Source organism: Trachinotus anak, unplaced genomic scaffold (assembly GCF_046630095.1).
Source record: "Trachinotus anak isolate AG129_WGS33_773 ecotype Australia unplaced genomic scaffold, CSIRO_AGI_Tana_v1 ptg000012l, whole genome shotgun sequence".
Lineage (NCBI taxonomy): Eukaryota > Metazoa > Chordata > Actinopteri > Carangiformes > Carangidae > Trachinotus > Trachinotus anak.
The window spans coordinates 8186217-8201942 of record NW_027273863.1 but is presented as its reverse complement, the minus strand read 5'-3'; the positions used below and the strand labels follow the sequence as shown (position 1 = coordinate 8201942).

Here is a 15726-nt window from a genome sequence, read left to right as displayed (position 1 = left end):
TCCTTCACCCAGTGGCTCCAGTCACAGAGGAGGGAGAGCGCTGCCTTTTGTTCCCCTGACACCATCAACACACAGCGGGTGAAGCATCAAGGCAACAACATGAGACCAACACTAATTCCTGTATTGTTTGTCCTGTCTGCTGCTTGTGTCCCTGGCCTCTGTGGCAATGAGGAGCCTCCTGCCCTCCAGCTCGGGGCCCCGGCTGAAACCCGGTCCGGATTTGCCGCTCTGGATGATGTGCGTCTCCTGGCGAACGGCCTCCTCCAGCTGGGCCAGAGCCTGCGGGAGTTTGTGCAGAGGACGAAGGGGCAGATAAATGACATCCTCCAGAAGCTTAACATCTTCGACCACTCGTTCTACCAGCTGTCAGCACTCGCTAGTGAAATCAAGGAAGAAGGGGAGGAGCTGAAGAAGACCACAGTCGTGCTGAAGGCCAACAATGATGAGATCAAAGACCTGTCTTTTCAGATCAACTCCAAGATGGACAGCATCCTGCAGGAGAAGAGCCGACTGCAGAACAAAGTGGAGGGCCTGGAGAACAAGCTGAGCAGTCTGTCACATGGTCTGGTGACCACCGAACAAGTGGCAGAGATCAACGGCCTCAGGGTGAGTCACCTGCTGTGGAAACCTGCACTTCAACAAGGTGCCAAGGAAGAAGTAGTTAGTAAGAAATAGAATAGATTTTTATCTATGCTTTGTTTTGCTGTTGTTCTCCCATTGTATGACTGCTATAATACTGACTCAAAGTATTATGTATAATATAAACAATTCACTAACACCATTGTTTAACAGATCCCATAATTCCTACTTTTTCCATGCCCAGGATGTGATCCACACCCAGGAGCGGAGCATTATTGAGCTGCTAAACGCTGTGAGGGAACAAAACGATCAGATCAACCATCAGCAGACAAAGATCAAGATCCTGGAGGAAAAGGTAGATGTTAGGGACTGTACCAAAATTATTAGGAGGGGACAGGGAGTCAGAGAAGGGGGAGGGTAATATTTATTTTTTTTATTGTAGTTGAATTTTTTGGGGGAAAACAACAACATTTTATTCTCTTCTGATATCTTTTCCTCTCTTATAATATTAACTTTAAAGGGGAAAGAAAAAAAATCAAAGTGTTACGCTTTAAAGAACATTTTCAGTGTAATATTCAAACAGCAGGGAATGCACCATCTATAGAAACTGTCATCTCCAACATAACTAACCATGCAACTCAGGCTGTTTTGATTGTTGGAGAGAAATCTGATGTCATACAGGATATAGCATCATTAAAATCACATTTATTTATATTTCTGTGAAGTGGAATATTCACCGTTTTGTTTTTGTTTGCCAAAATAACATATTCTTATGGTACTTGAGCAGAGGGGTTTCCTTGTCAAGGAGAGGGACCAAAGAAAATATTGTTAATGGTGTGTGGGCCTTGCCCTCCACCCCCACCCTCACCCCACCCTCCCACTCACACACACGTGCAGTCCCTAATTCAGTGGTAAATTCCACTCAAAGTGGCTTGAAGTTTGTTGCTTTGCAAAACTGCGGCTTTTTGAGTAATGAGCTGTCATCGTCATGGCACTGCACCGGCTGCACTGGTGCAAAGACGCTTTAATGGAGTCATGCTAGTGTGCTTTGTAATCCGGACTTTAAATTTCTGAAGACTGCAGACATGATGAAGGAGCTGTCCATATTTTTGCCTCAGTGATGAATACATCTGCATTGAGTCCTGAGAGCTGAAAATTGCAACCATTACAATAAAATGAATCAAAAACTGGGGAAAATTTCTACTTTTGCAGAATAACATAACCCACAGTTTATCATGTGTGGAATTGCTATTTAATCCACAGTTTTTTCCTCTAGAGTCAGTCTGAGGATTATGTCTGCAAGCTAAAGTGTTTCCCTTACAATTTTCCTCCAGCTTACGGCCAACACATTAGCCCAGGAGATCGAGAGGATGCCTGAATCCTTCAACAGTGAGGCACCAACACTCACCCCTTTTCTGACCTCAAGCTCCACCAGGAACCCCGAAATGATGAGTAAGTTGGAGGAAATGTTGAGAGTCATATTTGGATTTGGTATATTTTATTTGACATACACAGTCAGCAAGGACTTAGGTTAAATATTCAGTCCTTCTGTGTCATTGCTCATGATTTAAGAATGTATCCAGGCAATTTCCAGCAATTTTCTGCTTCACATTCGTACAGCTTCACACAGTCACAGCAGGGAGCTGCCTGGTACATCCACAGTGTCACTACTTACTGAACAATCAATTACCCTGCACACGTTGTCCTGTTCGTACTGCTGATATTGCCTCTCTGGTCACATGTGCACATTAGACTCTCTGCTCCAGATCACCACTCTGCAGCTAAACTTTATTCAGGAAAGTTTCAAGTCTAACATTAAGCTTGTGGTCATTTTTTAACAGATCTGCCAACAGACTGCAGCGAGCTATTCAGCAGAGGGGAACGAGTCAGTGGCGTCTACGCCATCAGACCCAAAGGATCAGAGCCCTTCATGGCCTTTTGTGACATGAGCAAAGGTAAGCCAAAGGCTTTTATGTCAACCATCACCTGTTAATATTTGTTCAGTCTTTAAGTCCAGCTCCCTGTCTTACTTAAAGTTGTCATTTTTAGTGTAAAGCAGCACCAGCAAATGTGTAGTTTGCAAGTGAATAGTTAAAACTGAGGCTCAGATCAATGTGTTAAATAACCACTAATACGCATCATAACCTGTGTATCCCTCGTGTGTGAAGGCAGAGATTTGTAAAGTCCTGGCTATTGATCGGCAGTTGCTGAATAATGGGCAACCAGAAATAATTTTTAAAACTATATCGTGAAAATTTTAAAGATTATAACTTTTATTTAAATCATCCACTTTTTCTATTTTTCGCCATTTAGACTACGGATTAACAGTCATCCAGCGAAGGACGGATGGTTCAGTGAATTTTGATCAAACCTGGGAGAAGTATGAAAATGGGTTTGGATATTTTCAAGGTAAGAGTTCTGTGTGCGATCACTCATCTTGATGCTGGAAAATTGATTCTCAAATACTTTATAACCTCTATAATTAAAAGTACGTCTTCTCCTCTGTATATAGGTTTGTGTGCATCATGTCTGTGTTTATTAAACCATCTCTGAGCTCTCTCTCTCTCTCTCTCCCTCTCTTTCAGGAGAGTTTTGGCTGGGTCTCAGGAAGATCCACTCTCTGGCCACTCAGGGAAACTCTGTCCTTCATGTCCAGCTGGAAGATTGGAAACAGGTGAGACGCTCCATCGAATACATATTTTACCTTGACGGTCCAGAGAGCAACTACACCATTCGCCTCACACATCTGTCTGGAGATTTGCCAGACCCCATGAGCAACCACACAGGCATGATGTTCTCCACCAAGGACAGGGACAACGACAACCACCAGGACCTCAACTGTGCCCACAGCAACACAGGTACAGCAGGTGTTTTTTATCCCAGTGTTGTGCAAATATCTGTCATGTAGTATTAGCTACACAGCATGTTATTTCTGTATATCCTCCAGGTGGATGGTGGTTTAACGCCTGCGGAGACGTCAACCTGAATGGGAGATATTTCCACATGAGACCAAAGGGGCGTTCAGAGCGTAGGAGAGGGATTCAATGGAAGCCTGCCCGAAAAGCTTCCTACTTCCTCAAGCTCACCCAGATCTCTGTAGCTCCACCTTCCTCTTCCTTAACTTCCTCCGAGACGGGCGTCTTACTCTGATCCAGCACCAACATCCTCCAGTGAAAATACTCAAAACAAATCAGCATCAAACAGCGACCTCTTCAGGAGGGCTTCAGAAATGCTTTTTGTCAGCAGCCTTGGTTTTAGAAGGCTTGAGCAGAGGGGAAGCTGTTTCCTTCTAGTCTCAAGTCCTGATAGATTGAAGTTAGTCACAGAGGACACTAACAAAGCTTTATAATCCTGAGTACTCCTCAAGCCAAAAGAAGGGGTTACTTCCTATGGCCAGGATTCTGTGCATGTAATTTCTAATATTGTAGAACATCAAAAACGTATAGTGAAATCCAAAATACACTGAAGTGCAGTTCATTGTTCAGAACCTCAAACCATGGCATGAAATATAATTTCACTCACAGTATATGTCAGACATCAAAGGTTACAGAGAAGAAACTGAAACAGACAGCTATAGGCTATATGAGCAGTTTTTATATTGGGTCACATTGACTCACACTGTACTGCAGTGGTTCCCAACACTGGAGCTGGGACCCACTGAGCAGGTCACAAGATACATCTAAAGGGTCGGGAGAGAATTAACAGGATGTAAAGGACTAAAACATAGGTCTGACTCTTCATTCATTGTTTTCTTTGTCCTGTGATATACTGCGTACACATTTACCTATTTTGTCCTCTAAAAATGATTTAAAAACAACAATCTGAAATTTCACTAGTACCAACTTAACATCTGCAACGAGAGACAAGGGGTCCCAGAGAGACAATGCTTTATTTTCAGCAAATGTTAAGAACCACTGCTGTAGATGACACTCATCTTTACTTTACGCACTATATTTTTGATACATTTGCTATATTTTATTTAACTTAAATAAATAAAAGAATGATGGTGATTTCATTTAATTATAATATTCATTTGGGTGTGGATATTCCTAACTGAAAATGTAATGAAATTGTTTTCCCTAACCAGTCCATCAGTTACCAAAACCAGTCAAAGGTTTGGACACACTTTCCCATTCAATGAAAATATGTGTCCAAACTTTTAACTAGTACCGTAGGAAGTAATAACTTAACTTTGTTTCTATGCCAAAGTATAGTATAGGACTAATACAAGTACACACATACTTTCTGTATGTTGCACTGTTAGGTTGTGATGCCAAACTCTTTTGTACTGTGTCATAAGGTGCCGTGAATAAACTCTAGAGGGCAGTGTTGCTCTGTCTCACACAGATAACCCTCCACTCTGATTTGGTTGGGCCGCTTGTTTAATTAGATTCAACCAATTATGTTTGTTTTGTAAACAAACACTTTCTTAAAACCAGATATCTATATGCGTATGTAATATCTTCTACTAAAATAGTACTAACTGCATCTTTGATGAGAGATGTCATCCTTCTTCTTGCATATCTCCAAGCACAGCTGCAGCCCTTCACAGATGGATGAATAGCTCCCATAACAACTTGGTAACTTCCAGTCAGACACACCCAAACACACACACACACACACACACACACACACACACACACACTCACACACAGAGACCTTTGTGACCGGGCCTGCAGCCTTGACAGTGATCTCCTGGCACATGTGTGAAGGAGCGTCTTCAGTTACTGCCTCTGCACACACATTAGTTTGAAGGGTTATTTTGGGCTGCAGAAGCACCACTGTGACCCTGTACTTCCAGTGAAATAATAGGAGGAGTCAGGATTTTACCCTCCCATTCTGCCCCTGCGGTGTACCATTCCCCATGTCCACTGACAAGGGGATTTCCCTCCAAACAACAGGTTCCCCAGCTCTTTACGCCACAGCATTAGGTTGGATCTTCATTTTGAAACAATGGACAACAGTCCTCTACAGGTGTTGACTGTCCCAACAGCCCCTTATCCTGACCAGAGACCTGGCACCAGTGGCCTGAGGAAAAGGGTCTTTGTATTTCAGTCCAGGAGGAACTATCTGCACAACTTCATCCAGAGTATCTTCTCTTCCATTGACCTGCGCGACCGGCAGGGTTCAACAATGGTGGTGGGGGGAGACGGACGCTTCTTTAACCAAACAGCTATTGAGGTCATTGTGCAGATGGCAGCTGCCAATGGGGTCAGTGTCACCATGTGTGTGTATTTACTCACCTTGTGTGTGCATGCTGGAAAGTGTGTGTATGTGTAAGTGTGTGGGTGGGTGAGCACATGGGTCGATGTGTCACTGTGTGCAGATCACTTCACGTATGTCAGTGTCACTTGCCCTCATCACCAGTTATTATCACTTTGTTGTCATTGGTTTTACTGGCCTCAGGTCTTAACAGTACTCACTTGCATTTTTGACACATGGTAGCATTTGTAATTGAAAGATATGCATCCTAGATCCAGCAAGTTAAAGGTACAATTTGCAATCCAAATGTAAACAAAACAGTAGAGAAATCCAAGCTGATGATTGGAACTTCTTTGGTATCTTACTTTATTATACAAAACATGAAATGAAAGGTAAAATACTGTTTAGAGGTTACACTTATTCAAGGGGCTTGTTGTTTACATTAATTCTTATGATCTGTCAGTTATTAAGAATGTATTTTTGCATTAACTGCGATTGACAAAACAGTCTCAACTCAAGGTCCACTTACTGTCTTTTATTGGGGCTTGCAACCATATTACACAGTTCTCCTGAAGTAAAAGTTGCAGAAGTCCAATAACTGCTATGAATGAAATCATTGAAGTTGCTGATCTCCATGACAACTGAGTCAAGTCCATCTGCTGATGTGAAACAGCTGAAAGCTCTTGAAAAAAAAAGTGAGTGGACCTTGAGTTGGGTTTGTTTTGTCAAACCCAGTCTGTATTTCTGAGATTAAGAATGAATTTCTATGCTTCATGGAAAGGTGGTATATTGTAGTTGTATACTGTATGTTGGCATCACTCTTAGTGTCAGTCTGTCAGTTAGTCGGTCCACCACTTTTGTCAGGACTGAAATTTTTCAGCAACTATCAGATGAATTGCTACAAAATTTTGTAGCAATTTGATAAACCTTTCACATTTGATCTAGCGCCATCATCAGGTCAAAATTTTATTTTGTTCAGTATTTATGACAACATGTAATGACAATCCCATCAAGCTCAGCTGTACTTTTGTTTGCTATTTGATAAAAGTTAGCATGCTAACTTTACATAGGCCTAACATGGCAAATATTACCCGCAAACCATTAGCATGTTAGTGTTGTCTTTGTAAGAATGTTGATATTAGTCAGCCTAACAGAACAAATTTTATTGATAATTTGATCATTTTGATTGACCATAAAAATCCAGAAGACACAAGTATGACCTGTTTCATTTAAAACTAAATCCAGACTAAAATGTAAGTACAACACATGTTGCCTTTTGCATTAAATATCTGATTATACCCGTTTTTTGTTTTTTTGGGGTTCATAACAGCAGCAGCAGTTCACTGATTCACTTTTTTAAATCAACTTCAAATATGATTACTTAAAATACACTCTGTTGTCAGGTTGATCAGAACATCTAACTGAAACTAATGGCGTCTAAGACAACAGTCCTGTGATAAATCTTCCTTCATGAAGGTTTTAGTTTGTGTTGAAATTGAGATGCTGGTTCAACTGTGTGATGATTTTGGAGTCTGCAGTTTGTGCTGCTATTGAACTGTAGTACATTATACAGAGAGGTGTTTCTGTTATTGAGCCTGCCCTCATTGATATAAATGGGGAGGACAAAATAATATAAATACCTGTCGTATAGCACAGTGTAATTTAACAGCACCACAAACTGCAGTCTCCAAAATGACCATAGAGTTGAATAAAACAGTTTCAACAAAAACTTCACAAAAACAGCATCTGTGAGCCACAAGAAATGGAAGACCACTGTGAGAGGAAAATATAATGCAATCCAACACTAGAATAATGTAACATTGTGAAATTAAAGGATGAATTCTGCCTTTAAGCCACAAAACTAGGTAGCTGCTGCTGTTACTGCAAAGCTTCAAATAGAAAAATATGAAACCTGTTTTGTTTTCCACTCTCCTGCCAGCAAAAGCCATGAGCTCTCTGTGGTCCTCAGGTTTAAGTTACATAAGCTTTAAGCTTCTGATGCTTTCTTGGATGGATGGTATACTTAGTGGGATTCAAAATACTCTCACACATGGCAGAACTTGCTCTTGATGAGCCCTAAGTTTCGTTCATTAAATGAAATTCTAACCCCACTTAGATTTAGGAAGAAGCATGATAAACAAAAAACCTGATATCAAGTGGCATTCGGATATATTAAGATACACACTCATGCCAGTTGACTCACACACACCTGTGTGACATTTCCTCAGGTGGGTCGTCTGATCATTGGACACCGCGGGATAATGTCCACGCCGGCTATCTCCTGTGTGATCAGGAAATACAAAGCCATTGGTGGCATCATCCTCACTGCTAGCCACAATCCCGGTGGACCTGACGGAGACTTTGGCATTAAGTTCAATACTGCCAATGGAGGTATGGTAACTGGAGAGGAGGGCGCATGCAGGGACATCAGCCAAGTGCAAAACAGTGTTAAGAGAGAAGTCAGAAAAGCTATACAAGGCTTCATTCAGACACATGCACGTGGCACACACACAGCACTGAAAGATAAAATTATAAACTTTGTGTGCATCAAAACAATCAGCGCAGTTTTACAAATAAAAATCCCAGACAACACTGAATTTTGATCATCAGTATACTGACTGTGTGTACAGATGGGTGACAAATCAAAGGAAAAACCTGAAAAAAATGAGTGGAGAAACATAACTAATGCAAACGCTTCAATACGAGTGCACCGTGTGGTACAAATAAGCAATTAACATCCAGTCATGCTCTGTGGTATCATGTAAACAAATCCTGAGCAGGCCCAGATGATTCTGATTTTGTATCAAGATGACAGGAGGAAAAGATTTAAGTGACTTTGAAAGAGGGTTCATTGTTGGGGCATAGATGGCAGGAGCTTTCAGAAGGCTGCTGCTTCAATAGGCACAGTGACTAAAGTGACTGTATTCGGATCAATGGGAACGACATTGTGATTGACAGCACACATTTGATGCATTAGTTGGATGTGTAGGGAAAAAGAGAAGAGCAGCTCTTCCTCAGGTGACTGAGAATGTCAATGCAGGATGTGACCAGACTGTGTCAGTAGGAACAGTCCGTCAACAGTTACGTAGAGAGGGTTATTACAGCAGGGCTGCTGTGGCTAAACCCCTCATTACAAAGATGAATGCACATTTGAGTTAGTGGTGCAAAAACCAGAGGCACAGGTCATGAGATGTGGAAACAGTGGTACAGTCAAATGAGTCTTCCTTCAGCATATTTTCCACATGTGGGTGAGGTCATGTGTGGCGTACACCAAGAGAACAGTGCAGGCCTGACTGCTTGACACCTACAGTTAGGGGATCTGGTGGCGCTGTTATGCAGTGGGGGTCATTTTGCTAACATGGTTTATGTCCATTTGTCCCCTTAATGGGAAGGGTCACTGCAAATCAGTACAAAGTTGTTCTGAGTGACCACCTTTATCCCTCTGTCCTGATGGGAGTGGTCTCTTCCAGGATGACAGTGCCTCCATCTGATTTTCCCTTTACTTTGTCACCCATCTGTAGTTCTACAGTACACCACATCTGAATATCAGTGTTAAACCCAAGTTTTTCTACTTCATCCAGGACCAGCCAAGGAGGCTGTCACAAACAAGATCTTCCAGATGAGCAGAACCATCGAGGAGTTTGCCATCTGCCCCGGACTTCGAGTGGATCTGACAACCCTGGGAAAACAGATGTTTGATCTGGAGAACAAGTTCAAACCCTTCACAGGTGATGTGTCGCATTATCCCACCACTTCAGACTGGGAGAAGACACAGGGAATGAGCGAAAAAAAGAGATGTGTTTGGATTCTAGATCACTAAAGACTTTCCCTTTATTGTTGCATGTATAAAAAAAAAGTCCTTGAAGACTCTAGGATCAGATATAAAATCCAACTCATTTGATCAAATCCTGAAACAAAACGCAAGATTCACTGACACAATAACTGATACATTTTTGTTTCACATTTGCGGTTGTGTCCAGTGGAAATTGTGGACTCAGTGGAATCCTATGCTAACTTGTTGAGGAATATCTTCGACTTCTCGGCCCTGAAGGAGCTTCTGTCTGGAGTGAACCACATCAAGATAAGACTAGATGCCATGCATGGAGGTGAGAGAACAGCATGTCATCTCATTAAGATATTCTCCGTTACACTGTAAACTAATGACTGAAAGATTATATGATACAAATTTTGCAGTAAAAGAGTCTTGCTGCGGTTGGTTTTCATTGCTCTATTAATATTTTTTCCTGTACATATAATTGGCTTCTATATCTGCTATAATTGGCCCTTGGCTTCAACTTCCAATCCTCTTTTTTCCCCCTGTTCCTCTCCTCTTTGAATATATCTATTAAACCCACAAATGCACTCTCAACAACATCACAGGGGCACACAGGCCAGTTTATGTAGATTCTTCTCACAATCTAGGCTCAGTATTGTGTGTCTTTCTAACTGAGTCATTTGTTATCAGGATAGACAACATGTTTATGATGTTCATGTTCCTTGCTTGTTTGCGTAAGGTCGAATGCGAAGGACAAGTCAAGCCACCAGTCAGTACACAACAATCTGTTTGGCCTCTCAGTCACCAAAACATCCGACCATCACCTGATGTTTTGTTTTGTTGACTCTATTGACACAAGTGCTTCAGTTGCATTGCTATCCAAATCCAAACCATCCAAACTAACCATAACCATGTCCATATGAGTGATGATGAGGAGAAAACTGCCAAAAGATCACACAAGTTTTCAGTCTTGTTAGAAAGTGTTTTTCTAGACTTTGTTCTAGCAGTGGAGAGGTGATATGGGGTTGTAGAAACTTCAGAACAATTCATAATGATTAAGTTACTAAAGCTATTTCAAGGGTCCCCAAACACTGAAACTGAAAATAGTGGCTGAACAGTCCCACCAACCCCCTCAACCTCCTCACACACACCCACACCCCCTCTGCCACAACAGCACAACATAGACTCCCTCACAGAAACTTGTGACACATTGTTGGTGATTTTGGTATTTTGAGTAGATACCACATATCCCTCTATATAACTATATATCTGGCCTCTCGTTTTCAATCACTCTCAAAACATGGCTATATTGTTCAGTCTTGATAACATTTTAAATGGAGCTTTCCAAACTATTGTTTTAAACAGAGCGATGTCAATATTGCTACTTCATATCAGATCTGACTCTTATCCCTGTCTCCCCAGTGGTAGGACCATATGTGAGGAGAATACTGTGTGAGGAGCTGGGCTGTCCAGCCAATTCTGCCATTAACTGTGTCCCAATGGAGGATTTTGGGGGTCAACACCCAGACCCTAACCTCACCTACGCTGCAGATCTGGTTGACAGCATGAGAGATGGACAGTATGATTTTGGTGCAGCTTTTGATGGTGATGGGGTGTGTGCACTGATGTCCTTAATCTTTATGTGTGCTCCTTTCAAAATGTATCTAGTAAAAATGATACTTCACATTCATGTCAGCAACCTGGTCCTGAACCAAAGGCCTTGACTTCTAACCTCTGTCTGGCTGTTGGCTTTCTAGGACCGGAACATGATCCTTGGTAAACACGGCTTCTTCGTCACCCCATCTGACTCCGTGGCTGTGATTGCTGACAACATCTTCTGCATCCCATACTTCCAGCATACAGGGGTGAGAGGCTTCGCTCGCAGCATGCCCACGAGTGCAGCCTTAGACAGGTAAAACTTTGGCCTGGCTTTCTCATATCACTGTCAAAACCAATGAGCCTTTGATATTCAAAGTTGTGGCAAAGACAAACTTAAAGTTCTTTAAGATTATATGATTGATGATAATCATTGCATTTCTTCATTGCATTTGCATGCATTGTGCTGCCTTCTACTGGTGTTTCAAAGGTTCTCTGTGCTTTCTCAGAATACTCCTTCACTGTGTTTTCTTTCAGAGTAGCCAAGGCAACAAAAATAGAGCTATATGAAACTCCCACTGGGTGGAAGTTCTTTGGAAACCTAATGGACGCAGGCCGACTGTCTCTGTGTGGTGAGGAAAGCTTCGGTACAGGTACTGTATCTCTCCAGCAGGTTACTCAATCAAAAGATGCTTCATCTTAACTGAAATACTGTGGGGGAGAAAAGATGATATCATCTTTCAGGTGGAGACCATATTCGGGAGAAAGATGGGCTTTGGGCCGTGCTGGCATGGCTGTCCATCCTGGCCACCAGAAAGCAGAGCGTGGAGGATATTCTCAAGGACCACTGGCAGAAATATGGAAGAAATTACTTCACCAGGTGAGATGTCAATTAATTGATAGTCAGTCAATTTTGTTTCTCAGTTTGTTTTTGGCATTGTGCAGCATTAACCATCAGAAACCACTGAAACCACTGAAGATATCTCACAACACAGAACACAATTGGGCAATTTGACAATTTGGGCTGCAATGTTCACTCATCTCACTTGTTAAAACATTTTTTGAAATCATAAAAAGTGAGAAACAGGGGATTCATTACTTCCATACAAATATTTTATATTACTTATCTAATATACAGATGATGACAAATTCAAGGAAAAACCAACATAAAGTGTCTTAGTGAGATATTGGTCACCTTGTGCCACCAGAACAGCTTCAATGCTTCTCGACATTGATTCTACAAGTCTCTGAACTTCACTGGATGGATGAGCTCCAATCTTTCAAAAGATATTCCCTCATTTGGTGTTTTGATGATGGTGGTGGAGAGCGCTGTCTAACAAATCAGTTCAAAATCTCCCACTGGTGTTCGGTTGGGTTGAGATCAAATGACTGCTAAGGTCACAGCATATGATTCCCATCATTTTCATACTCATCAAACCATTCAGTGGTCCCCCAGGCCCTCTGGATGGAAGCAGTGTCATCCTGCCTCTCCACTCATTTTTCAGGTTTTTCCTTTAATTTATCACCTGTCTGTTGATGGACCTCATATAAAAAGTCGGCTGAGAATCCCCTGTGCTGCCTAATGTAAAGATGCATGCTGGCCATGACTGACATCTAGTGGAAAACATATGCCATTACACATTCTGTCAAACTATGCTGCACAGCATATGTAAATGAAAAATGATGAGTCAGGGACTGTGCTCTTTTATAACATTTGCGTACATTGGCTTCATCGTGTAAACATATATATTTTCTTTTAAAGCTTATAACAATATAACAATACAAATCATCTTACAACTCTGCATTGGCAAAATGATGTACTTTTAGTAGGTATTGCTGCTCTATGTTGGCAAACAATCTTCTTAAAATTGTTGGGGTTGATTTAAAAATTTTGACAGTTTTTACTGCTTCGATTAAGATAATAACATTAACACTAAACTCAGACTGTTACAGAAAAAAATATTTGTCATGTTACAAATCGGGAACATGAAAACATGGATGAGATTTAAGAACCTCTTAAAGCTCTTCTCATTTTGTAATTCAAGTCAGTTGTTGTTTGGTCCAGATATGACTATGAGAATGTCGACATAGACGCAGCCTGTGAGATGATGGAGGATTTGGAGCTGATGATTGCAGACAAGTCCTTTGTGAAGCAGAGGTTTGCTGTGGAGGACAAAATCTACCAAGTGGAAAAAGCTGACAACTTTGAGTACACAGATCCTGTAGACAGCACCATCTCCAGGAACCAGGTACATGACACACACTGAGCCTGAGTCCAGTAATGATGCAGATGCAGGGTGTATCTTTTAGCATCAGAGCCACTCAGCTGTGCCTGCAAATCCTGAAAGCTTCACACAGTCTGTGCTGGACTGTTTTCACTGCAGGGTCTGCGGATAATCTTCTCTGATGGTTCTCGAATCATCTACAGACTCAGTGGGACAGGTAATGACGGGGCGACTGTTCGAATCTACATCGACAGCTACGAGAAGGAGCATATTTTTGAAGACACACAGGTAGATGTCTCATGAAGATTTCAAGACTAGTTTAATCAAAATAGCCAAGACTTCAGAAATCTTTGCGTCCACCACACTAAGGAATATGGTCATTAGGAATAAAATATGTGTCGTGTATCAATAATTCACAATACTAACAAACAATATTGCTTATATGCTGTCCTTGTTTGTGACAGGTGATACTGGCACCCCTTGCGACAATCGCCTTGAAGATTTCCCAGCTCCATCGCAGGACAGGTCGAAGTGGCCCATCAGTCATCACATGACTCCTCACATCTCCATCGTGGCTGCAGTAACGCCCATTTTGTTTTTCCTTCCAGATTTTTGTATGAACTGAGCTTAAATTCCAAATGTAGCTGCAAGACAAGCATTTTAGGTTGAACTATATTCAGTGACTGTCTCTGTAACACATTAAACAGCTTTTTATTTTTGGATTATGTGTAACGTGTGGTCCATATTGATTTAATTTTTATTGTGTGTAATTGTGATTTGTAGCAGTGAATCACTGGCAAAAATCAGCAGGATTTCAAAATCATCAGCATATCTAATCATGACATCACGTTGTCTTATTAAACACATAATGTGGTTTGAAAACAGAACTTTCATTTCCTGTCTGAAACTTCTATAGCAGCGTCTATTCTCGCGTCTATTTTTTTGAGATTTGTGGTTTTGCAAAGAGTGTCAGCTTTATTGTTTTGCAGGAAGGAGAACTAAAGACTGTTGAGTGGTTGATTTTGAAGAAAATAAGAAAGCAACATTAAGTTGAAATGATCATTTTCAAAGTAAAAAACTGGGTGTTTCCTGCCATGAAGCCTCAAATTATTATTTGGATGATGCTTACTCTGTCATTCTGGGAAATTAAAACTCATCAGCGAAAAGCAACCTTAAACTGACGTTGAGCATGTGGGTGCTGGAGGATGAGTGACAACATGCCAGCTCACACAAGCGTAAACACAGAGACACAAACACATCCTTCCATTGGCAGTAACGGTCCAGAGAACTTCATATTTTATTGATCCTTCTCTTACTACATCTTCTTTAACAGGAGACATTTAAGCTGTAACAGGAAACATTTTGAAAGGAACTTATCCAGGTCTGGTGGCTACAGGATTTCCATCTGTACAGCATCAGTCCGCTAACATCTGGTCCAGCTCTGTGATCAGTCATGCCCTTTGAAGTACTGTACCTTTCTGCCAGTTTAATCTCCATATTACACTGGGCCTGAAGCCCAACAACAGACATACAGAGTTTAGTACTGGTTCATCTGAGGTAATTTTTACTGTGGGTTGTAGTTTCATCAACAACTTTCAGTTCAACCATTTCATTTTTTTTTAAGTACAAAAGGAGTACTTGACATTTTAGTAAGGGAACTATGTGTTGATGGAAGATGAAATGAAACTACTTACAAATGTGTAAAGAAAATAAATCAGAAATTAAATGGACTTCAGTTTTCATGAATGTCACCAATTACAACTGTGCTTATCATAGTACATTATTACTATAGTACCTTACTATAAATAATGAGTAGTGTATACTGCTTACATATAACACACAGTGGTTGAGGAAGTATTCAGGAGCCTGTAAGTAAAAAATAGCAACACAACAATGTGAAACTTACAAGTGGACGTCCTGCTTTCTAAATGTTAAGCAAAACTACAGAGGAATTATCAGCAAAATGCAAAACTAAAAGTATTCATTGTGCAAGAAATGGCTCCTGCAAGAGTTAATAGTGTATATTATTATCATTTATATTATTAGCTTATGCAAATGTGTTAGCAACGCACAACATTTTCATATATACAGTTAATCAGAAAAGTAAGTACAGCTGTCAAATAAAACGGTATTTTTGAAATGTCGGGGAGCACACTGTAAATACTTAAACATATCTATCCTATGCGTAGGCCTACAGTACTTGAGTAAACAGTGACATTACAACACCAATAACTTGTGGGTGATAAACCGTGCGCACCACAGGAGGTTACTAAAGGGGAAGAGGAGCCGGCTCCACCCGCCGGTGTCGAAGTGCATGTGTCCCGGGCGCAGCGCCGAGCTGCTGAACTG

General features: G+C 41.1%; 2 protein-coding genes across 2 annotated transcripts; both read left to right on the top strand.

Annotated features, from left to right (window-relative positions):
- LOC139629551 (angiopoietin-related protein 3-like) lies at nt 1-7081 on the top strand. Its single transcript, XM_071492240.1, has 7 exons — nt 1-606; nt 824-934; nt 1914-2031; nt 2421-2534; nt 2893-2988; nt 3165-3437; nt 3527-7081. Exons 1-7 carry the CDS (start codon nt 100-102, stop codon nt 3727-3729), a joined length of 1422 nt encoding a protein of 473 aa, XP_071348341.1. The 5' UTR covers nt 1-99; the 3' UTR covers nt 3730-7081.
- LOC139629550 (phosphoglucomutase-1-like) lies at nt 5533-14099 on the top strand. Its single transcript, XM_071492239.1, has 11 exons — nt 5533-5790; nt 8010-8172; nt 9363-9509; nt 9762-9887; nt 10979-11169; nt 11314-11468; nt 11690-11805; nt 11897-12032; nt 13218-13401; nt 13537-13665; nt 13842-14099. The coding sequence occupies exons 1-11, from the start codon at nt 5533-5535 to the stop codon at nt 13929-13931; spliced, it is 1695 nt and encodes a 564-aa protein (XP_071348340.1). The 3' UTR covers nt 13932-14099.
- Nucleotides 14100-15726: the final 1627 nt, after the last annotated feature.

Bases quoted from the DNA above. Each gene is read 5' to 3' on its own strand.
- LOC139629551 (XM_071492240.1), top strand. From the start codon at position 100: ATGAGACCAACACTAATTCCTGTATTGTTTGTCCTGTCTGCTGCTTGT. The intron at 2,032-2,420 runs GTAAGTTGGAGG...ATTTTTTAACAG, and splicing joins CAGGAACCCCGAAATGATGA to ATCTGCCAACAGACTGCAGC. The intron at 2,535-2,892 runs GTAAGCCAAAGG...TTCGCCATTTAG, and splicing joins CTTTTGTGACATGAGCAAAG to ACTACGGATTAACAGTCATC.
- LOC139629550 (XM_071492239.1), top strand. From the start codon at position 5,533: ATGGACAACAGTCCTCTACAGGTGTTGACTGTCCCAACAGCCCCTTAT. The intron at 11,170-11,313 runs GTGTGTGCACTG...TTGGCTTTCTAG, and splicing joins CAGCTTTTGATGGTGATGGG to GACCGGAACATGATCCTTGG. The intron at 11,469-11,689 runs GTAAAACTTTGG...GTTTTCTTTCAG, and splicing joins ACGAGTGCAGCCTTAGACAG to AGTAGCCAAGGCAACAAAAA.